Raw genomic sequence first — 25,807 nt, forward strand, 5'->3', positions numbered from 1 at the left:
TGCTTAAATTGTTCACACCTGTCGCATCGATCCTTCTTGGGTTTATCAAATCCATATTGAATCTCTCATTAAATACTTCTCTGTATTTCCACTCCAGAACTGGATCTTTTCGATTGTCTATTTGTTGTTGATGGTACAACTTGTACATTTTAGTTATTGATAGATCTGGGTCTAAATACTCATTCTTGTAATCTGCTTGACAGTAATGCAATTTTACCTTTGGACAACTTTTGATGTGATTTTCTACATGTATGTCTTCAAGAATACTGACAGAATATTGTTTACCATTAAATGGACTTTTGTCTGCACTAGCATCAGGTAAATTGGTGACTGGATCTTTGTTTCTGCCATAAAAATTGGATACTCTTGGTTTATTAATATCTAATGTCTTTACATATAATTTTTTGCAGGCCTGAACGTCATGTACATGAACAGGCGAGTAATATTTGATGGATCATGTTTTGGTACCTTGGTAGTCTTTTCGCTTTTTAGAGTTGGCTTCTTCTTTCTTAGTGGTAGTAGCAAAAAGGTTCTGTTGGCCATTCCAGCCTTGTTTTCAGATTGACTCATGAATTGCTTCTCGATCTTGTTGAATTAACCTTTGTTGGCACTTGAATTTGCATCTGGAACAATCTATTGCCTTTACTGTTCGCCTAAGAATAGCTCTTCTCTCCCGAGTTTTATATTCATTCCCATGTTGTCATTCTCGCTGCCGCATCTAAAATGAAATTTTCTTATGTAACTTTCATTCAAATATTTCTTATTATTATTACAGGGTTTAGCACTATTTAAAGTGAATAATATTCAAACCAAATTTCCCAAATATATAAATTACACTATTTACCTTAATTAGAGTATATACAAATTTATTTGCTATGCCTTCATGTGCAACATCTATCTTCCACCCATTCTAGAATGCGAAGCATGTAGAGGTAACATTTTTGTATTTTATACTTACATTCTTAGCCCAACTGGTTTCATCTTTCTTTTTGCGAGATCGCGAGCCTTCTGTCGCACCACGACCAGAACCAGAAATACTTGGTGTTGGCTGGTCCATGTTAATTGTATTGGAAGTGTCAGACATCACATTCGTGCCAGTTTAAACAAATGAAGAATTGTTGACTGACAATGTATCTGATACAATACTGTCATCGTTGGTCATTGACATGCAGTTTTATTTGTTGGCGCCAACATCATTGCTAGACCCGTTACAACATATCATATTTAATGCTATATAGAGGAGAACTAAAAATATTACAAGTACCATTTTGCAGTATTCAAAAACAAAATTCAATATAAAAAATTCTGTAAAAGTTTAGGTTTAGATTTTTTTAAATAATATGGGTTAGTGTACAAAAGTACTCATGTAGATATCTGGTTTAAAACTTCACTTTCTTCAATACAACTTTTCTTTTTCCTCCTATTTTCAACCTCTATGCTTGCTCTCGGGTCTCATGCAACGAAGCAGCGCTGAGTTGTGAGTCGCGTATATGCAATGAAGCAGTTACTATAATACACTATAGTTAGATTAACTGTATTATTGATAGTGTATATCGTCTATATTGAACAAACCAGTTGAGGGGTTTGAGCTCTAATGAGCCTGTAGAATAAACTATTTAGCTGATTTGTATGACTGAGCTGAGATTTCCGAGAAAAACAAAAACTTAGCAAAGCAAATTTGTCCATATGTTTGTAACTCTAGAAACACCCAAAAAAATGCAATTATCTCAGTTTTTTCGTTTTTGCAATTATCTCAGTTTTTTCGTTTTTGCAGTTAGCTGATTTGAGAACTAAGCCAGCGGTTTGTTCTATGTCATGCGGAGTAGCACCAGCTCTCTGTAGGGTGCGCAGAGCTGAAAATCAGTGCTGACGGCAGCTTGCCCATATCTATATTCAGATTTACTGGTTGCTCTTTTGGAACCAGAGTGTATCTATCATCTAGGTCAGGTGATACAAGGTCCATGTCAACTCTTTGTCTTAACTTCTCTTTCAGGCATTTTTCCTGCTTGATTATCTCCTCTGAGCTGCCATCATTTACCAGTTGGTAGACATTCTTGCGGGACGCCTCCAAGTCCGCTCTTTGTTGGATTAGCTTGGCATTGAACTCATCAACTTTTCTGTTCCCGTGATCTCTCTCAAAACCTTATCATAAGCTTGACTTAGCAGCTTTACGTGTTCTTGACGAACCTTTTCAACTTTTTGTATCTAAACCTCACAGGCTTTTTCCATTTCTTTCAAATGGTTCCAAGAATTCTTATCAGCCTCTTGAAATTTTCTCGTCTTTCAGGCAGCTTTTGCAAGAAGACTTTGTAGCTCAGATGTAATCTTGTCAGCAATTGCTGTCAGTATAGCTATGGCTGGTAGTCTGAACATTCTCCTTCTGTTCGGTCACAAAAGTTACAGACAAACTTGCAGTTCTCTCAGGCTTTTATCAGTCGTTCACTTTTGTGATGTTTGCAGTAGGTTTTTTGGTATTTGCCTGTTGTCTGCTCAAACTGTTTAATAGATATGACCCTGTGACCTTTTCGAAAAAATCTACCATGCAGCTCAAGGTCATTGCAAAGTTAGTCTCCACAGTCTACACAGAAATGGAAGTTGTTTTGTTACACATCGGTTTATCACAGGACACTGCTGTTTGAAGTTCTGACACTTGAAAGGATGCTATTGGCAGACTATGAATGTCAAGCTTCCTGTCCATAGTGTCACAGGTTTCACATCTAACACCTTTATGTTTCTTGTACTTTGCTTCCAAACACGGGATGCAGCTGACATGACCGCAAAGTAAGGCTCGAGGTTCTATTAGTTTTGGTATTTTCACACAACAGTGTGACAGGGTTGGCATAGTATTTCCCATGGTGATTATTACTGCCAGTTCATATCGGTTTTTACCGTCCCGGGAAAAATTCATTTTTGTCCAAAAGTGTGAAAAACGAAAAAACCTCTTTTTTGACATGTTGATTAATGCTTAAGCAAAGAATAACAATACACATATACCATTAGCTGTCACAGAGCTTCTTTATGACTCTTTAACAGTACACAGGCTAAGAAAGCACATAACCTTTATAAAGGGTTTAGTTACTAGATATTGAATGAAAAGACCAGATTACAAGATAATATTCGTTTATTTACATATATTAACCCTTTCAGCCCTAATTATTTTCCAGTTGAGTGCCCCCAGGCCTAATTAGTTTTTCACACTCGTTATTTAATAAGGGGAGGTGGGTTAGATTGAGCATAAATAAAGCTGCGTTCAAGATAAATGAAAATAGTTTTTTGTAACGTGTTGGTAACATTCTTAGCTACATTTTGATACTAATATATACACATTAGGTTAATCTATATAGAATGTTATTGATAAGATTCAAATCGATACATTTTTGGAAATCGAAAAGTCTAAGTTTGATTGCTACTACCAGTCAGTTTTTTGGTTGATAACACTTCAGTAACATATTAGGATGACAAGAAAATGTGTTATCATCAAGTTGCAAAAAAAATTTGGAGTTCTAACCAATAGAACTGAAGTTATGAGCCTATACGCAACATTATGGCATAATATAGTTTCCGTTCCATAGTTCAATCAATTGGTATATAAGGTCTATATATCATATTTACATTCTATAAGGACAAAATTTATTGCAGTTATGATAATAAACACGAGATGCAAACAACTGGAGTATAAAACTAATATAATTTATCATTTGTATCTACTAAAATTGTGAAAAGATTTGTCAACTAAATTTTTTTTTTCAAAAAATTTAAAAGTTATAACAATTTAGTAATTCTGACGTAGTGCAATTGAAACTTACATTGTGCCTCTAAAAAATGGTCATGTTGTTGTTGTACATCGCTGTCACTGCTAAATTCTTCACCTGAACTAAGTATTACGTTAGATTGACTCAAAGATTTAGCCTGCGTCTTTCGGCAAACGCATATAATATGGCGACCTCCAGAGTTGAAAAGGTTGAAATCTATCACGGGATTTGCCTAGTAAAATGTATTTATCCAACCACATTTCTGGTATCAAAACTATCATCAGACTGTTATCTTTCGAAATAAAGCTATAAAAAAACGATAAAAATAAAAGGAGTATCAATAAAGTTACTCAGAAAGTGTCCCGAAAGTGTTGGCTTCAGGCCCAAGTGAGAACATTTTCTCCCGAAATAGTTGGCATCAGGGGTGAAAGAGTTAAATATTAATATTGAATAAAAAGCAAAATTAATACGTATAGGACATGGCAGTAAGCATAATACAACAATTAGGAAATAATTGAAAACAGAAAACACATGAACATAATGCTAAGTAGTCGAGACCGGTGAACCAATCAAACGGATTAGAGTATTGAGAATTTATTGTCTAAGGTAAGTTAATCTTCGTCTTTGGCCGAATCATATTCTAATGAAATTCTTTTTAGGTTTTGGTAGAGAGCTACCAGTTTAAACGCTTTCTCTACTCCAAGCCTGTTGCGCAGCTTGGTCTGCACTAAGAAAAAAGTGCTAAATACTCTATAGCAGCTGAAGATGCGGGCAATATAGAAAACTGTTTTCTCAACTCACCTAACGCATGCACAGATTCATTTTTAAACTTTCGAATCATGCTATTACACCACACTATTGGAGACAAGCTTTTACTCATATTTTTGTCAAATATTTTTTTATCTTTTACGAATGGCGCTGCATGGCTGGTAAACATGTATAGCATAGGAACAGAGTTTGGTATTCTCGTTCTCAGATAATTCTTTGTTTCTTAGCTTTGTTCCAGATCAGAACCAAGGTATCGTGGGTCAAACAGGTTTGCTTAGAAGTAGGCTGGTGTGATAGCATCAGCAAAACGAGTTTGCACCGATTTTTTCATTCCTTGTGTCATATTGTCTGAGCTGTTACAGTTTTCAGAATGTTGAGCCACAATTGATATGATTCCGCTATATTGCAGTTGTCAAATTGGCACTTGTCCAAAGCAAAACTAATTGGCTCTAAAAGGGGTAACCATATCTTTTGCTTGCTGATACAGATTTTAATTGTTCACCAAGTCGGTTATTTCCTTTTTCACATTATTTCCATTGCACGCTGTCGACATGAACGGCCGGTAACAGATGTACGTTTTGAGGCATGTGATTTGACTATTCCATCGTGTTTTACACGGCAGCTGCGGTTTTATAGCGCCTACTTGCTGATTCAACAAAGCATGTAGTGTATGGTTATTTCTAAAGTACTTTTGGATTTCGATGACATGAGCCATGATTGCTGGAACTGTGAGGTCTTGACCAAGCAGATTTAAATAGTGGCTATAACAGCCATACGTAATGATACCATTGTCCTTTAGGTTTTTTCTCATCACTTTCATTTTGCTTTCATTGTTGATAGCCATTGCTACCACTTTGGCAGAGTGATTCTTTCCAGGTTGGCGATGGTGTCATTTGCAAGTTGAGTGCAGTATTCTGCAGTTTCAATGTTATTAGTGGTGTCTACGTTTGAAATAAAATGAGATTTCTCACCATCATGAACGGCAGTAGCAACGATTGGAAAGTTTTGAATATCACTCCACCTGTCTTGAAGAAGGGTTACCTTTTTTCCTGAACAGCTTTTAATATCATTGTTAATTTTCTTGTGTAGTGTCGAGCAGCGAGTCTGCCAAAGCTCTTTTAGATGGCCCCACATATCCAGGTCGGAGGGTCTCGGTTATGTTTTTCCACAAAGAATTTTTTGCAAAAAAATGGTAGATTGCACCCATAGAACACCTTTGAAATGAGCTTGTCCAATTCAGTCATTTTTCCTTCATTGGTTTTTACCACATAAGCATCAGCTGATGTCGGAGCATCCGTTTGTTGTTCCCAATGCAAATAATATCCTCCAGCTCATCAGTAGAAGTAGATGCCTAAATAAAATAATTGAATTAACGCGATCAAAAAAGTTATTAGCTGTATTACTGGACTATAATTATTGAATAAAAATGAAAACAAGTTTACAATGCAAAGTGCATTGTTGGTAATTAATCGAACTTCAATGTACAATCGCTTTTACTGAAAATAATTAACTTAAGTGAAATAATTGATACAATAAAAACTGGTTGTTAACGATTGCTCTGAAATATTCAAAAAATAGTTTTTTTGTAAAAAATAATAATTTAAAAAAATTAATATTTTAATATTAATGTGCATATTTTTATATGCGCATATAATTTTAATATTATATTGTGCGCCGCACACACGGCGCAGTTCGCATTAAAAAACTTTGTAAAAACCGCTTGGACTCACAACTTATAACCGTAAAAATTAAAATTATGAGATCAGATAAGCATTTCATTACTAACCACTATAACAGGTTTTTATATGTATAAATGACACTGTAATACTTTTTTTTTAACCAAAATTAATCCAGCAAAACATATAATATTAGAAAAACCAAGCTTTGCGTTTTTGTTGGAAGGTTTGATTGCAGCAGTGGAGCTTGCTTCATCTCCAGTCTTATGCTTTTTGATATGGCTCCGTAGTCTATCTGCCTTGGCACTAACCTTATCACCACATATCTTACACTTAGCTTCACAGACTTTATTATTCTCATGAAGTTTTTCAAAATCGCACGATATAGGACCTACAGGATACCCTCCTGACATGCTGACTGGTAAAATTTTTAGTAGCTATCGTCACAAAAAGTTTAGCCTATTTGATGATGAATAACATGCATACGCTCTGCACTCCGAGACCCAGACTCTACATGCACTTTCATAGAGAAACAAGTTAAATAAACACTGTGTTGTCCAAAGATTTTTGAGTGGAGGTATTTGATAAATACCCATTCTCTTCAATTTCAAAGAGCCAATACATGTCAAAACAGTTCTATTATTGGACTGTAAAAGGCTCATCGTCATTTAATGTTGGCCCGTATCTTGGGAGTTGATTTTTTTATATATTTTCTACTTTTAAACTTAATTTTATTTCCATTGCGATTGAGTGATATAAATATGGAGCCACACAACTAATTGTATAGTTCAATCTTCAATTCTTATCAAATTTATCATTGTTTAGCAAAATATTGGGATAAAAAATTCTGGCGTTATAATATTTGCCAGTTTTTTTCCGGTTGCTCCCTGTTTTTACCACTTTTTCTCACTGCCCTGAAAAAAACAGTTTTTTTCCGGGGAAAAATGCTAACTCTGCAGTGTGAACATTTCTCGCCTTCATCAAACTTTTCAGGTGATGCTATCTTAGGAGCCTGTGATAGTCGCTGGTCCAACTTGCTGCTTGTTTTGCACAGCATATTTTATACATGACTGTCTGATGCTCTTTACATTTGTCTGAAGAATGGCATTTGATCTTCACGCCTCATCGACTCAGTGTTTTGTTTCCTAATTTTATTCAATTTACTAAAGAGAGAGCATTGCTGTCTTCCCAAAATCTTGGGTGGATCTGGTCTGGCTGTAACGCTTTGTATTTCACATTTGAGTAATTCTCTTGGAGAGTACATTGTTAGCAGTACAAGGTCTCCTAAACAGCCAGCTATGAAGTCCATCATAATGATTATAGGAAGTTGGAGACAAACTGATATCAAACAGTACCTCCACCTCTTCTGATCGCAAGTGATGCTGATGATAAACAACTAACCAAAGTAGATATGCTTTTTCATTGATAGCCTGTTGTTCCTCCAAAGCAGGGGTCAGGAACCTTTTTGACTAAAATAAAACAAAAAATGCATATGTTTCAAAATTCTAGGATAGTCACATGTATACTTTGAGTCTCGCAAACAAGATGAAAAAAGAGGACTAACAACTTTAGTATGTTTGAGCAATTGTTGAGGATAATGAAACTGTATTTATTTGGAATGACATTGTTATAACAAAGATATAATAAGAAGCACTTCTTACTATTAATGCGACTTCTGATGCTGCATGCTTTTGCTGATAACTTGTTAGTCCGGTTGATATGTGGTGAGGTTCAGCTTTATACAAGCATTTATGCTTCCATCTGTTAAACGTGACTGTAGGTTTGTCTTAATGTTCTTCATGTGCGAGAGGAACTGCTCACATGCATATGTAAATCCAAACATGGAAAAATATTTTGCTGCATTATCTCGTTCGTTTGTTATTTCTCCATCTGATTTCCCATTATTATGGCACGGTTGTGTATGGTTCTTGCTGACACAGGCATGTCTTTAATTTTGTTTATTATCATGTCTCTATCTTTGAAGTTGTCAAAAAGTTCATTGCCCACATCTAGCATGAATGATTTGGCGTATTCGCCGTCCGTAACTGGCTTCCCGCTTCTCACAATTGCTAAAAAACCAGCAAAGCTAGCGGAATTAACGTCACCTTGTCGAGCCCATACACGGAGTTGCTGCTGCCTAGCTTGTGATCTAGACAATTTCTCGGCAGGCTTTCATTTTACTGTCACCCATTGAATATTTCGCTGCAGATGTGGCACGGTGTGAGTCAAAGTGTCGCTTTATATTTGACTGTTTTGTCGACACAATTTTATCATTGCATATTAGACACGCTGCAGAACCTGTTCTCTCACAACAGCAAATTCTTTTGTTGCTGAAATGTCCGACACTACTCTTTTTTCATTTAGCCATCTTTTGGTTTGAAGGGTTTAGCTTTTGATCTAAAAATGACTCGTGCGGTCTTTGTGCGGCCTACACAGATTGGAGTACAAAAGGCACTAGAAACTCTGCTGAAAAGTTACATGGATGCAAGTTATTGAATGGACATTCTGCTTCGTTTTTTTTATTGTTACTGTAATTTCAGCACTAATTGTATTATTATGTTAATTAAAATAACAGCTAAATTATGGATTATCTTTTCTACGGATTTATCAAATAGCCAGATACAATCATCAAAAGAACCATATATGGCTCGAGAGCCTTAGGTTCCCTACTCCTGCTTTTTTTGTCACCGGCTTTTTTGGTTCTTCTCTGAGCCTGAGATCCATTGGTACAGCCTCACATCATACTGATTGTAGACTGGTTACAACACTGTTTAATAAAACCGCCCGTGAGGTCCTGTATAGTTTACATGCTAATAGTCCCGAGAAGCCAATAAAGCCATGAATCCTACAGTGTTAATCTGATAGCTTTAACAACATTGTGATATCATCATTGACCTTGACTCCTAGTGGCGGGTTACAAAGATTTCACCTACAAGAGGATTCGATTAAAAAAGAGGCTTTGCTTATGAGAAAGTTCTGCAACAAGAGGTTTCGTCTATGAGTGGTGGGAGGTTACGTCTATAATTCTTGGAGATTATGTCTATGGTTATGGAGATGTGCCTACTGATTGATCAATGAAGGAATAACGGAATAAAAATGGTAAGAAATAATGCAATAGTAGTGTTTTCGCTGCACTTTGGTTGAAAAATATACTACTCACATATAATGTATTAATCGAAAAGAAAATCATGTGAATATAAAAAAAACTTGATGAATTTACATAGACCTATTAACTATTCTTTAGTATAGTTGATAGGTCTATGTGAATTTATGATCTCATTTTTACTGCCACTGCTGCTATTACTACTGCTGGCTCCTTGGAAAGAATAGAAAAGGCTTGGATGTATGCTCAGATGTATGCTCAGAATACCAAGGCTCTTGTAGATGCTCCATAGCTTCATCAGCTTTCCCTAAACTGTCTTAGATGATTTCTCAGTCCTTTTAGTGGTTTTCTATTGCTGATATGAGTTTCACATTGATTACTGTAAATTTAACCCCTCCGTATGGCTCTGTAATTAACTTGTAGAGATTTGAGCACCATTGTTAAATACTCTGTGGTTAAACAACCGAACTGCCGATGCCACCCTTGCACCACGTTGTTGGTTTTTGTAGGACTCATGAACTGAGGCTATGTGATGTGTGGTCAGATAGTCGATGTGATTCCTGGGGACTTGATATACTCCACCAAATCTTCAAGTCTATCATCTCTGTTTGCCAACCTGGTCCAACATTCTTCAATGTGTTGAACAAGCATCTTAGGCAAGGCTAGAAATTCAATGATCTTTGTAATGTTACTGTTAGCTTTGAATAGAGTAGCAAATCCTAATGTCTGTACTCTCTGTACCCAGCTTGGGTGCAGAGAAAACGAGATCCATTCAATGGTTCATTAAATATGGCTTTGGGGGCTTTCCATAAACTTGTTGAACAAGTAATGAATTAGTTTTTGTTGTGGTGTTGCAAAAAGATTAACCTTGTTTATTAAAACTGAAAGGTTTGTATATTTTCATGTAACCCGCAGTTTATTGAAATTTTGCAATAATACGCTGTTTTTTCAACAGCCCTTGCTTGTTGAAGTAACTTTTCTGCAATATATATATTGCTATTCCTGCAATATATACATATTGCAGGAATAGCAATATAACAGCAATATGCATGTGATCTTATATATCAAGCTAAACAAAGTAAATTACATAATGATACTTTCCAATTTTCTCTAGAACATATTGCTTTTTCATATTTTTATACTCTACTTTGTAGATCATCTGCCGATTGGGTGAGGATGATAACAGTCAGCAGAAAGATATATGACGATGTGTCATTGAACGTACAAATGCTACCATTCCAAGATGTACCACTGACATGATGGTGCTAATATGTGACGAATGAAAAAAAATCAATCTGTACTGGATGTTAGTATTTTTTTGCAGAATAAATCTTTGACTCGTAATAGTTCTGCTGATTCAATTGGTGAAATGAGATCACACCAGCAAGTGAAAGTCCTACAAGAATGTGTATTTAGCATATAAACTATAGCGAGAGTTCCTCTAAATTATACATTAAATGTCGATGGTTAAAACAGTCGAATTACGAGATATCTATATTAAGATTTCTCTGCTATGACTCTTTCTGTCCTTGTGGACTCCAATCTATCAATATCATTTGTCAGCATCCTGTTAAACAACTATAATATATTTATTAGCATACTTAAGTGGGCATACTGGAATAAAATTAATATATTTGAAGTATGAACGGTAGTTGAAAGCTTTTTATTAATTTAATTTATCAGGTTTTGGCTATTAATGAAACAATTCTACAACATTCAACTGCCAAAACGCCTTTTTGTTTTACATAATTAAATTTATTTGGCTCCATGTTTAAAAACGTAGATATACAAACACTAGCATATAAATTTGCAAACCGTCCTTTTTAGAAAACTATTTAGTTGTCGAACATAACAATTCCTAGCCTGGGAACCAGGGCTTTCTGTAGCAGAAATCTGGTAAAGAGTAAAGGTCTCTCCACCTTTGGTCTCTCTAGTCTCTACCTTTGAATTCCACTTGCTCACAACAGATGTCCATTCTAGCCATAGGCCTAATTGAACTTGATCACATGAGAGTTGTTTTAATAATTATTTGACAACTCCTCAACACTGACAACACGTACTGAACTATTCCGTCATGATAAGTGATATTGTAATAACTTGTGGTAAATTTATTATGTAGAGACATTCAAGCTAGATTGTATAAATGATAATCTCAACCAGCTGTGAAGGAGATGCCATGCAAGAGTGGGACATAATGATAGCCAATAGAAGATAGACAAACGCTTCCAATGTTATGCCATGATATATTGACTGACAATCATGTACTAATTTTTGCGAAAGGCCACTCAAAGTACAGTATAAAGAAATAATATTTTTGAATAGCTAAAATAAGCTGAATATTATTCAGCTACTGACATGTGTCTTTATGTATAAGACTAACAACTTCAAAAATCCATTCGCTTATTTTTTTACTTTATGAGTTATGATTTATTAAAAATATGGTTTCAATTTAAAAAAAACAGTTTTTGCTCTGTTTTAAATGAACAGCTGTTAAAAATACCCAATAATAACCCATCTTCCCAATAGTCTACTCAAGGTAAATTTATATATTTTGTTTGGTGACCATGAAATTAAAACATTGCTCTGCATCCTCATCATTACAACAGCAAGTAATACAATTTAATACTATTTTGGCATTTTTGATTTGTGTGCTTAATTTTTTAGTTAAAAGTGTGCGCGCGTGTCCGTATATACATTTATATGTATACCTATAACATATATATATGCTATAGGTATACATATGCTGTGTACTATATATGTATATACATATAGTATACTGGTATGGACTGATACAAATAACCAATTATACATACCCATAATTATTCCTCGTTTCTGTATGCGCAGTCATTATATGTCTAGCCATTACTTAATCATACGTTGAGGGCGAGCCTGTTTTCCATTACAAACTTTCATGTACCTAGCTATTCTCTGGTTGAACTTGCTAAGGCCAGCCCTCTAAGATATAAATACCCTGCCTGTATAATGGATATGTTCATTCCTGTGCGCAATACAAGACATACTGCAACCTTCACTGGATCGTTCTACAAACATCAGCCAGCTCGACTTCACCTGTATTGTACCAGCATACGCATTGCACCAACAAATACAAGTGCACCAGCAAGCATCGTCTTTAATTAACAGTTAGGCTGTTAATCTATCAGATTGCACCAACAACAGTGCACCAGCAAGCATAATCTTCAATAAGCAACTAGGCAGACAATTTCTCAGATTGCACCAGCATCTCAGTTTGCACCAGCAGGACAGTTGCATCTTTCTGATCATTTCCACTTGTCGGGACCCAAAGGTAGTGGTGTTTTTTCCTTACCAAAGCAGCAACAAGTTAAGAGTTGCAATTCCTTTGAAACAGAAGGTCAAAGATTAGACAACCCCTCTCAGCCTACTAACCTAAATCAACTTCAATACATACTTATATACTTATACATTGTAGCTGTGTTGTACTCTACTTATTGATGTATTTTTCGTGTTGAAAGGACAATAGGATCTTATCAAAAGATATTTCCTTTAAACACCCACGCGCGCACACACCCGTAAAACACATTCATCACGTCATTTCTTATTTTATAGCTCACAGAGTGAAAGTAGGCGTAATATCCTAGATCGGAGACGTTATCTCTCAGTTTGTAGGCGTAATCTCCTGGAGGCAAAGTCACTCGTAGGCGTAAGGTTTTATAGGCGTAATCACTAGACCCTATAATAGCGTCTCAGTACTGCCATAGAAATCGTTACGCTACACAAGTCCTCGAAACACCATTATACACTAGGTAATACATAAAGAAGAGTTGCAACATTTTAATTAAGTTTCTTATTTCGCTACACCAATCGCCTGTAAATAAATTGGGAAAGGTCGCGTGTTCGAATAACTCTCAGCTCATAATAGTGGGCGGATCTTGTCATGCTGCATCTCGCCAGTATTTGCGGAGTCACTTGCCAATGCCTTGAACTGTAAAATGTTATTATTTTAAAAATATTAAATATATCTTTATTTTTTTTATTGAAATTTTTTCATAAAAATTTTAACAGTGAAAAAAATTAATTTTTGCCGCGCACCACATTACTATTCGGAGAGTATTTTCGCTTGAGTTCAAGGAAAGGAGAAGTTCAAGGGCGGCAGGAATGGCTACAGCTGAGAAACTACCAAGATTAGTTCAACAACCACTAAAACCTGCTGATTCTTCTGGCTGCATTATTACCTTACCTACTCATATACAGGAATCTAAAAAATTAATTAAACGGAATGGAGAGACTGTCGAGATTGTCACCCTCACCCTCACAACTGGTCCAAAACTAGAGCAAGAAACCGAAATACCTCTTGCAGCCGACGAAAGTTTAGAACCACTGCAAAGCAACCTCAGCGATGCATCTGACTCACATTTCATTCAGAATGACACTACAGATAATGTGGATAATGACTTGATTATTTCAACCACGGTGAGCGACACCCCAGCATCTGAAAATGGCGCTGATAAGTTGTTGCTGGATGCATCAAACGATAATAAAAATCTTGTTTCAGAGACCCCTTTGGTCGCACCATCTACCTCTTCCACTGACGATTTTATAATTGTAACGTCTACGTCTTCTGACTTCTCTAGTAACTCTAACAACACACACGGAAATCTTACCTTCATCTCGTCATCTACAGACACAAATGACATTGGGAATGTACCCTCACACTCAAATGACGAAAACTGTGGTACATCGGGCATGACTTCTCAAAACATGGCACTGGTACAAATGGTTGACCCAACAGAACTCGCTGGAGAACCCAGTTCAGCTGTAGTTACAGCTCGTGGGGCCTCCTCTGTCAATCTTTTAGATGGTAGGTAAAGACTGAGCTTATGCATTTGTCATTTTCAATTATCGTCTGTGTTATATCATTAGCTTCATTTTCTAACATAAATCGCAGTGCTTTCGTCCCACTTGTTGGCAAGTTATTGCTACCATAAAAATAGAGATGTCAGCATTTCTTTGGTTGGTTTTTGTAGATTACTCATTCTGTTTGATATGTGGTGATAAAGGATCTGGCTTTCACTACTCAGTTTTTTCTTGTGAAGGCTGCAAAGGATTCTTCAAGCGATCTGTTCAGAAGAATCTCACCTACACATGTAAAAATGACGGCAATTGTGACATTACTCGGTTTTCTCGAAACAATTGTCAGTATTGTCGTTTCAAGAAGTGTCTACAGTTCGGTATGAAAAAGGAAGGTAAGGTTTCCCTACATCGTACAGGGTTTCATTATTTTAGCTGCGGATGACAGTTTATTTCCAGCCAAAGATGTACAGCAATAATTGAGGTTGCTCGGTCAAGTTCAATTGAGTTCACATGAACTGCTGTGTCTGCATCAGGTGTGAGAGATGACAGAACGCCTGGGGGTCTTACTAGAGCCAGATTCAAAAGAATGCGATTACCAGATCAAGACCTGCCAACTTCGGAAAGCAAGCAATCTCAGTATCAGCTCGAAAGTGACATTCAGCTATTGGTCAACTGTGATCCATATATCTCTCCCTCTTTCGTAACCACCGAAGGTAACTGACTCATTCTCAGTATATTTTTTATTTATGCTGAAGCTTGAAAGAGTTGTTGAAGCAGCAAATACTATGCATGTTGGTAAAATCATTGTGGGACAGAACTTTCTTTAAAAAAGAGTAATTTTCACTTGAAAATCCCAATTGTTCTGCTTGCTTCACTCAGCAATAGGGCAGGTCAATACAAACAGGAATTATTGTTGTTACAAATTAGTTGAATGCTATTGGTTATTGGCGATGTTTCCGTACTGCTTTATTTTTATGTCTGAGGATTTAGTGGATCATTGGTTGACATTGTCTAATGTTCATCACAAAAATACATTTTAGTATGGCAATAGTTTAAAGGTTGACTTGCAACAAAATTCACATTACAGTTATTTGATATGAAAAGATTCGCCGTGTCTTACTCTGTTGTGTTGTAGGTGCAAAATATGTGGGAATGTGATTACAAGCTCTTAAAAGCTCAAAAACGAACAGTTAATCGCAGCCACACGAGACCGCCGTAATTTAGTACACCACCACTTAGTAATGAACAGTTTTGGATGATCAAATAAAGTAATTGCATTTAGTATTTATATTTGACCATAAATGCATGTATTTGTATAAAAAAAAATTTAATTAATTCAATTCCACATAATAGAAAGAATTACATTTGAATTGTGGTTTTGTTGGAGTTGTCTCCTTTTAGTGTTATCAATCATTTGTGACTTTTTCTCAGTTTGAAAACGGTGATTATATTAACAAGTTTTAATAGTAGTTGTGGTAATTGATGACTCGTTTTTATTATCAAGTAGTTGCTGACTCATCAGGTGGTCTTGCAGACGAGCAGTAAACCTGCTGATGCTCAATATTTTAATCATTCTCAATCAGATGGTTGTTAAAGAGACTGGTTCTCAGAAACCAGATGTAGTTTTGAAACCGAATATTTAGGGACCTTGCAGAAAGCTTATGTATGTTTTTAGGAACTCACCCAAAAAATGTGAAAACGCTAAGTGCTTACACAGACATAGACCATGACAAAGTGATATTTATTAATATCGATGCTGGTGCGGTGTTACTTATGTGGCGTCGTGTGAGAGTTACTGTGAGAGATGAGGTGTTAGAGTTACTGACATGTTGGAGATTTATTATTTTGTAGAAAAAACAGCTACACTTTATGGAGCTTTCCAGCTAACAGCAATACTCTATGATGATATGATATACATCGTTAAATGGGCAAAGCAGGTGTTAGGTATGGAAGATATGTGTATACGAGTCTGTCCATGACATAAATCTCTAAATAAATATGCATTGGGAAGCCGGGAAATATCTCTACCAGTCATATCTATTGCTTGCAATTAATCTGCGAGGATATCATAGCCTGTGTGCTGCTTTGCAATTTGTTGGAGCTTTCCATTTTTTATTTCATTCTAAATTTGAAGGCATATTTTTATTTTATAACTATATTGGACAATGTTGCATTAAAGCTCACTGCATTGATTCATATGTTTGCTACAGTTTGCAGCCAAAACTGACTTTTTGTGTGCAATAGAAAAGGTGTTATGGGCGTCAATCCATTGAAAGCCGAGTTAAGATAACCCCAAGGATGCTATCAAATAATATGCTATAAATCTGCAAATTTATAAGTTACATGGTAATAATCTATCAAATGCTACAAATATATATATTCAAGGACAAATGACATAAACAAACCATACTTATAATACACTCAGAAACAAAAAATTAACATTTTTAAAACAAAATATTTACATCGTTTGCTCAACCAGTTGCATGCTGATTGTTGCTTTTGTTTCAAATGATTTCATCTTCTGACTGTCCAATACCTTCCACATTATCTTCGAACCTTAAATCTTTTTCTGCACTGCTGAACTTGTCGATATCAGCGTCCGAACAATTTTTTTAGCAGAGCAAAATAATGAGAAATTTTTAGCTGCATGTGCGTTAAGCACAAATTTTAGCCTGAAATTAAGCATTCATATACCAGCGTAAATGTAAATCGTTTTCCACATACGTCAAAGTATCAAGACCGCGTTAAGCAAGGATCTACTATCAGCCTGATACAGTTATTAATTATTTCTCTGGTGTTGCTTTCAAAGTTTTAACAAAATAACCGAAAAGCTTGGGAGTTGGAAATGAGTTGCGATATTAATAGAAACAATGAAAGAATATATGGTTTTTGATGTAACTAAGTCATTATTCGCATGATTTTGTGGACACTTTTCTACTGATCACTTTTGATTATTGGTTCATAAAGATCAAAGAATGTCAAAATGGCGATAAAATGGAGGTGGCTTTCAATTAAAGGGTGGTGCTCTAATTTTCAACTTTTCGCCGAGGTGGTGTTCATATAGAGGTGGTTTTCCATTAGAGGTGGTGTTCAATTAGAGTTTTACGGTATATTAAATTTTTCTTTTTCTGAAGTTTGCTATATATTGTAATAAATAGAGCAACATCTCATCTATAGATTCTCATTAAACTATATTGAACCACATGTAAATATATCGATTGTCGTTATCCTTGCTATATATATACATGTACATGCTGTTGTAATTAGATTTACTAGCTAGCACTGCTTTGTTGCAGGCTTTAAAACACTCGAGCCAGAGGATCAGAAGACACTTCTAGAAGGTTCTATAGTTGAGTTAAGTCTCTTCAGACTCGCTTACAGGTAGCCATTTCATTAAATACTATAGCAGGGGCTGTGGTGAATTTTTATCGGCATCAGCCACAGTTTTAACCTCTATCTGTACTGAGGAAATCAAGCCTCAGGACTATATCTATTGGTTAGCTGAGCACGGGCTGACATTACTGTTTGCCCATAGTAGCCATAGTGGTTGGTACTGTGACTATTCATGCTGGCTGCACCTTAAAGAGGCGTTTTAAGCCCATGCCATGCTGTGTTTGGACTCAATATGTCTATGGGAGGCAGACCAGCAAAATGTTATCATTAGATTATAATTTTCTTGATTATTATAATTATGTTAACATTACTAAAATTATCATTGTATTCCATTGCAAGAAATTGTTCTCGAGGTAAATTGGATTTATTGTTATAATATCGCTTTAGCATATCTTATCACTTACATATCATTTTTTCATTTCAAATAACATGAGATTATTCTGTTAGACTTGTCATTCTTATTTCGTTGCATTATTGCGTAATAGTTTAGGTAATAAGCAATATTTTTAGTATCCTATAGTAATTTTTGTAATAATCACTAACGTATATTGTAACTGCAAATATTTTTGTAGCATTCACGATGTTTTAAAGCGTTATTCTATTTGCTTCTTGTTTCTAAATATAGTCCGGCCTCAACTTATGATCACTTCTACATGCACAATTTTAGATTTTCTGAGCAAATGTTTGTTCCGCTTATGAAGTCTATTCGTACGATCTTTTTCTTCTGAGCTTTTTCACCGTGATCAAGTGTTATTAATGTTAATCTTGAAACATCCCGGCAGTCACATCATCTCAAACATCAATAAGCAAATGACAGAAAAAATACCGATACGTTCTGATAAAACCTACTAAAATTCTGTTAAGTTCGTCTTTAAATGACGATTTTACTAATATAGTAAATATACGATATAATGTACCAGAAATAAAATATGTATATTAAGTTGATTTAAGCTATATTTGGTGTGAGTTACAGTAAGTTATCACACAGCTATTGAACCTACACATTACCTAACCTACTCTTGAATTCGCATGGCTTTTAGGTGAAACCATAACCAAGCTATAACCTCATGGTGATAATCGCTTTGGTGTTTACATATAGTTTAGGTTTTTGCATTCAGTTTTGGGCATAGTTTTATATAATGTGTAATTGCATGGTTATATTTGCAATTATTCTTTGTGCCCTGAAGCGAATTAAACAAAAAAATGATGTTTTATGGAAATATCTCTACTAAAATATGCTAGCTTTTGCTCATGAAGCAAATTTCGTAACTGTTGAACTTCATGTGTTGAGGTTTATCAGGTATTAATAATTAACGATTTAATTTAGTTTGTCAAGCTGGTCGTCTTTCCCAGGTCTTTTGCATCTGATGAAGGAAAGCTGAGGTTTGCTCATGACATTGAGCTGACCTTGCAAGAGTCGCAACAGCTCGGTTTCGACTCGGATTATATCCAAGCTGTAATAGAGGTGATAGAGAGACTAAAGGACCTTGAAATAGATGACAAAGAGTACGCTATACTCTGCGCCATTATTCTGTTCTTCGAAGGTAACAGTTTTGTTTTCTTTGGAGTTATACTCTCTCTTTACTGGTGATAAACTCCTTCCTGCAGCCAAAGCAGTTACACTAATTTCATCTGTCATTCAACTGTGTTTAACATTTGTTACAGCTGTCAGATGGTTTAAGGCTAATCATGTGTTTGCAGCTATTGTTTGTTGTAAGCTGACAATCTTCTGGTAACTATGGCCGGTTTTTGATTATCTACGCATACTCTGGGGGTATGCAATACAAAATATCAGAGCTGGACACTCGAGTTGACATGCTTGCTCGAATAAGTCTCAAGGCTCATCTTACAAGTGAATTGAATCGATTCTCTGGTACCGTTTCCATGCTATAGAATTGTATTGACACCGTGCATCTTACCAGAAAAAACTGAATTTAGTCTTTACTGTCACCATAGAGGAATTGACTTTATTTTCTATTTTCAATAAGCAAAGCGACTCGAGTCAGAATACACCAATGTTTCCCTTTATTATTACTGCAATGACGAAATATCCATCGTGATCAGTGACATCTAAAGTAACCCAATCTGTTACTCGGTGTTCACCAAAGCAAAAATGTCAGTGCAGTCACATTTTTACAAGATCTCAATATCACTGCATACATTTTATAGGTGGTTAATATGTACTACGCGATAATATATAATAGCTCTATGGTTTGCCTGCGTTCTGACAATAAGCTTATTTATAAGCTTCATAACTGCTCACGAACATCGTTCATTCTACCAAAAAACCTTTTAAACGATCTGCCTTTGTTGCTATACAAAAACACTGATCGCAGATTGCAGTGTTAACAGGTCTACTCAAAGCTACCACAATAAATTTAGGAAGTTAGGTTAACATCGTGCCAAAAACGAACCAGTTACATAGTTTTTCTTTCACTCGTGAAACAAGATAAAATTGTGGTTTTCCACATTTTTTAATTTCCAGTTTAGTATGAATGAAAGAGATATTGTAAACAGCAACTTAAACGTATTTCAGCTGGTGAAATCCTTCCACACTGGACCAAAGATATTTTTGGCTACCACATTTCCATATTAAATAATGGGTGACTGCGTTTTGGTCAAACTATAAAACGGCAGCGTTTATCTTTTGCAGCCAGTTTCACTAAGCTACAAAAATATTGAATATTTTATTTGGTTTTCATATGCATCGATTCTTGTGCAGAATTTTTTGCTGATTCTAAAAAACTTTAAATTGACGTTATATGACAGAAACTCTGCTTTTACAGCAAAAATACCAAGTGTATGCCAGCAAAAAAATGGTAGGCATGGCTTAATTCCACCTGAGAAAGCAATGAAATGTTTAGTGAAATAGTTGATATTTGCTATACAAACAGTCAATGGATTGAGCTAATGTGTGTAGCTAAATGAGCGATTGAGGGATATTGATATTTTGATATTGGTCATAGGTCAATTTTTTGTAAGAATTGATTTTGGTTATATGGGAGAATTGATTCAAGTCATCGAAGTTAAGATAGTTAAAGAATTGAGAATTGAATTGTGATGTTTTTGCAATGAATTGTAAATTGAGTCAATTCTTACACGGCATATGATGCAAAGGAATTGGGATTTGAATTGTTAATTTTTTGATAAAAGTTGATGACTTGAGTCATTTTTTAAAACCATATGAAAATTTCTGCACAATCAACAAAATGTTGTGGAATAGGGAACACAAGAAGCATTTGTTTAGTACTACTCGCAGACGTAATTTAGAATTATCTTCTGTCGCTGTTTTGTGTAAAATTCAATCGGCACGGTAATTAGACACACTATTAATGTGACTACAATAAAACATTCTCATCATGTACCAAATGTATCAATTATAATTTAACGTCATTAAAATGATTATATACCTATAAGATATATATAGATGATAACTAGAAGATATACATATATCTCACTCCACGGTTTTCAGAGATGATTACCACTCATGCACTTATCCTTTCTCAATGAGCCCATGCGACATGTACCCTAATTGTGTAGCCCTTACGCATAGGAAATACAAAAACCATCCTTTGTATTGTATACGTATAGACGGACGCATTGCTTGTCTTCTGCATTACGAATGCTGCTGTCTATGGATAGCAACCATGCTTTAAACTTTTTATTCCTTAGTTTAAGTTATTGAAACTTTTTATTCAAGGGGCTTTGCTCCTTGAAAAGCCTATTTCAAAAGTGATAAGCAATAAATTTCTCATTTGACTTGCTGAGATATGCCTACCGCATTGTTATATGACGTGTCTGCATCATTTTATCTGCATCTCCTAGGTTTTTTTTTCAACAATTCTGCTGTAGTAGCCGACCAATGTTTGTAACTCTTACGCAGAATTCATCACTTCCCATAACCTAATGCTGCTGAAATTGCTACAAAAAGTAGCAGGCATGGGACTAGTATAATTAAGATAGCGTTGTTGGTTATCAATCACTGATCATTTTTAACGATTTTTTGTAACATTGATCCCAAGCCACATCTACACCCTGTAGATGTGGCATCCCTACTACATCTGACAGCTTACATTTCACATATTTTAGACACAACTGGTCTGCGAGACACCATAACAGTGCTAAAGATGCAGCAGAAATACCTAACTGTATTACAGCGTTATATCAGATTAGTTTATGGCGGAGACATGAAAAGATATGGAAGAATGTTGCTCAGGGTACCTGGCTTACGAACAATTGCAGTAAGCATTGATGAAGTCTTTGAACAGTTTATAGTAGCCGACAGGTTAACAATCAGCCAAATGATAGACTCGGCTCTCTTAGATAATGTCGACACGCAAGAGGCTCTTGACCAAATGGTTATAACTTCAGTACCAGACATACAGATCGATGAGGCAGGCATCATTACAGGTGCTGAAGTGGAAACTGTTACCAACGCTGACATAGTTACAGAGCATGTTGTTGATCATGTGTCTATAGGCTAAAGTGACTCCATTTTGTTTATTTTCAATTATCTCTCCTACTCTCATGTTCAAAATATGAACAATTGTAGATATTCTTTTGAAGGCTTGCCCTATATTCTAATTATTTGTAGTCAATTATTATTCATTCATGATTTCTAAATATACACCAGCGGAGTTAGCAGTATTTATTGTGGAACATTGTACATAGCACTACATTCAATGAGACATCTGGGCAGCAATTCTGTCAAGATCTCTGCGTCCAGTACTGCTGAGTCGTCTGCCACCATCTTCATGCTGCTCAACCATCTTCAAACCTTCAAGTTGCTGTAAAATCTTGCGGGCAACATTACCGCTGCCACGGCAGTACAATGATGGTCTCGTGCCTCTGTTTTTTGAGCCTACAATGAAATATTCAGTTGATGAATCCAAACGTAAAAACATCTGGAAGTACGAGTAAAGGTGATGTGTCAGTAAAGATCTAGATCATTAGATGACTGCCATAAGACTGAACGGCAGCGGAATTAGCAGCAAAATATAAAGCTGAGTACTGCAGATTATTTCTTATAGGATGCAGTTTTAAACAATAAAAAGGCTTACAAAGAGTTGGAGGCTTGCCACTGGTTGGAGGTTACGAATGTGCCCCATGAAAATATTCAATGTAGTTACGTTTTAAAACCGTCCGACTATACCAAGCAATACAAACAATTGTGAACTAGTACCCAGTGCACAGGGGATAAATATGCTTTGCTTGTGGTGGAGAAAGACAGCATCAGTGCTTCACTCAGTTTCATGGTGTACCAATGTTTTCATATGTCAATGCAATATTTCCTATATAGAGTAGCTAAATACAAATTGATCTGTTCCCAGATCAGATTATAAAAACAGGCTATTATGATTGGAAAAACTTGTTTCTAATTGTCGTAATTCAGTAACTAAACTCGAAGTATCCAAAGCATCATAAACCCGCAAAACAAACACCTATTTATCGATTAAGATTTTCACTGAAATGTACCATGTACAGTACTGTATAGAGTTCTCACTTTAGAAACAGACGGTGGCCCTTGTAGTGACTACAGCCGCTATGTGTGAGAGAGACTTGACAGCAATGTGTTCGGTACACTACACTTTGTGTGACACTGCATAACAACACAAACTTTGAATTTAACTTGAAATGAATTTAGCTCACTAAACACACACTTGAAGCTAAGTTTTCATCTTTTGCTAAGTTAAATTAAATGCATTTAAATTAAATGTTTATGTTACGTAACATCACAAGTCTAGAATGCCGAACAAGTCACTATCAAATCTCTGACACCGCCGTTAGCCACCACATCTGCCTCGAAGGTGAGAGCTCCATACAGTACTATATACAGTAATGTTACATTTTATTACAGATCATAACCATTAAATGGGTCATTGTTTCGCTTTGTGAGTTTGGATACTGAATTATAACAATTACAAACACGTTGTTCCATTGTAATATCCTGTTGTTAGATGGTTTTCTCATGATATCAAATCGAATTAAATGGTATTAAGTTATTTCAGATGAGAAATATCACAGTAAGATATGAGCACATTGGCATACGAGCTCAGGCCCAGAACGCAATAAGCTCGTATGCCGAGGTATGACAGTATATGCAAAGTAGTTTCCGGCATACTACATCATAAATTTTTGAAACATTGCAATCACATAAGTGAGAATAAAAAATTGGGTGAACTGTAAAAGTCAAACAAACATATACTGCAAAATGCATAATCTATTAGTTTGAACTAGTGTCAGTTATGCAGCCTATCTTTCTCACATTTCTGAACCCACATATTACAAAGTATACAGTTTTCTGCGTGTGACACTAAGGTTAAGTTAGGATCCAATATTATAATTAAGTAGTATTGTAATTTATCGGTACTTTATTTCAGAAATTACCTCCTCACATGTGGAGACAAATATTTGCTCGTGATTTTACTTCAATAACGAAAATTTTATGCATACAAGTGGTGGCAAGTCGGAGTTTGATTAACCTTCATTCAAATGAAACATGAAGGTCCAAATCGCTATAAGTTGTGTTTGGATATTATTTCTAAGCAGATAAAAAGCTATATAGTATCTTTTCAAGTTTAACCATTAGATTCTTCAAGAAGAAAACTTTGCAACAGCAAAATTACAGATATTACACTTTGTGCAAATACTTGCTAAAAATATCCGCAATGATATTCACTGTATATCAATGGTCTGGTTCTTCGGAGCATGGAAATTCACAGAGCATAAAGAACTTTTCAAATGGTCCTTTCCAAACAACATTTATACTTGAACAGAAAAAAAAAGAATCTAGAAATGGGTATGTTCAATCTTCTGTTTATGTAAACTTCTATCAGGGCCACTCATGAGCTTGCCATCATATACAATTTAACATTTAATTCTACAACTAATAATTAATGATAAACTCAAATAAAATTATCTGCAAAAGAGAACATTTGCCGAAATCTTTAATTGATATGAATTAACAGCGAAGCAGATTGGATTACTATAAAGATGTTTCTCTCTTTTGGTTTCAGCATTGTAATTTATAATCACAACAGAAATTTAAAAGATTCATCTACCTCAGGGCCTTCTCTGACTGAATGAGAAACTGAGTTCAACCATTTTTAAATATTCAAAAGGAATGTACGGTGTCTTTGTATTTATATAATCTGTCATAACTAAAGTTTTAGCAAAAATCATTTCGCAGAGTATATAGAATTTTTACAGCAGTTGCTTTATCAATGTGGTCACCGTGATGATGCAACTACGGCTAATTATATAGAGATATGTAAAAATTTTGTGTACCTCCATAAATTTTTGTGAATCCGCCAACACCGCATGGTGCTCTCATATATAGGTGACGAGCGATAGAGGCTGCTCGAACGTAGAACCAATCAGGATCATTTGGTGCCATCTGTTTGAAGTGAGCCAACTTGATAATATCGCTGTTGTTCATTGGCTTCATTTTACCAGACCTAACATGAGAAGATTATTGCATTGTAAATACAGCCATATTGCAGAGCAATACCGGGATTCAATTGTTACAATCTATCTTCTACCCAGAGAGCATTACAGCAACATGATAGATCATAATTGTTAAAACTATATATAGCATACCATGCACTCATGAGAGTATAGTATCAAAATTCTAATAGATGTTCACAATAGTCTGCATGCTTACATACAACTAGACTAAAACTGCACATCACCAGAAATAACTTACTTCTTAAAGAATGCCGCTAGGGCCACAACAAATTTCTGTTGGTCGACGTCCTTCACACCAGGCATCCTAAAACGGGTGAAGCAAAAGCTAAATTTTACAACATTCAAATAACTCTAAATGACTCTACGACATTAACATTTCCATTCAGCTATTGTAGGCATTCTGGATCTAATATATAGTGTTGGGCATGCTTTGTCTACATACATACACATTATACAGTCTAGCTTAATACATGCGTTGAAAAAAATTCGTGAATATAACCAAAATCTAGCGCATGCTAAATATGCTATTCTTCTTTGCTTAGAGCCATTATGATATCCATAAAATTAACATATAAGCTATGTCTTAAAAATAATGCATGTACCTGATATTCAATGGCGAACCGGAAAGAGCGGATATCGACAATTCTCTCAATTAACGAGACCAAGCAAAATGTTACGACGCTCATGATTGGGTAATAGGGTTGGTTGCTCGGCTCGACACCAACTACTCGTGTCTAATGAGTTCAGTGCACTTCTCTTGAGTTGAGGTATAGGAAGGTTGGAAAATGGGAACTTGAAAATTTAATCGTGGGTATTGG

The 25,807-nt window shown here is 35.6% G+C and overlaps 2 protein-coding genes and 1 long non-coding RNA gene across 3 annotated transcripts; 2 read left to right on the forward strand and 1 right to left on the reverse strand.

Moving 5' to 3' along the window:
* Positions 1–6,905: 6,905 nt before the first annotated feature.
* LOC137391062 (uncharacterized) lies at positions 6,906–10,643 on the forward strand. Its single transcript, XR_010978100.1, has 3 exons — positions 6,906–9,295; positions 9,809–9,955; positions 10,454–10,643. It is a non-coding gene; the product is annotated as an uncharacterized lncRNA (long non-coding RNA).
* A 2,769-nt stretch (positions 10,644–13,412) lies between these two features.
* Positions 13,413–22,169, forward strand: LOC137392209 (nuclear receptor subfamily 2 group F member 1-B-like). Its single transcript, XM_068078863.1, has 7 exons — positions 13,413–14,136; positions 14,303–14,521; positions 14,663–14,842; positions 15,981–16,073; positions 17,426–17,510; positions 18,876–19,066; positions 21,612–22,169. Exons 1-7 carry the CDS (start codon positions 13,434–13,436, stop codon positions 22,004–22,006), a joined length of 1,866 nt encoding a protein of 621 aa, XP_067934964.1. The 5' UTR covers positions 13,413–13,433; the 3' UTR covers positions 22,007–22,169.
* Positions 22,148–25,666, reverse strand: LOC137392210 (small ribosomal subunit protein eS19-like). Its single transcript, XM_068078864.1, has 4 exons — positions 25,592–25,666; positions 25,228–25,293; positions 24,810–24,979; positions 22,148–22,383 (listed from the first exon to the last, which is right to left on the reverse strand). Exons 2-4 carry the CDS (start codon positions 25,290–25,292, stop codon positions 22,202–22,204), a joined length of 417 nt encoding a protein of 138 aa, XP_067934965.1. The 5' UTR covers position 25,293; positions 25,592–25,666; the 3' UTR covers positions 22,148–22,201.
* Between the last annotated feature and the right edge of the window lie 141 nt (positions 25,667–25,807).

Source organism: Watersipora subatra, chromosome 3 (assembly GCF_963576615.1).
Source record: "Watersipora subatra chromosome 3, tzWatSuba1.1, whole genome shotgun sequence".
Classification (NCBI taxonomy): domain Eukaryota; kingdom Metazoa; phylum Bryozoa; class Gymnolaemata; order Cheilostomatida; family Watersiporidae; genus Watersipora; species Watersipora subatra.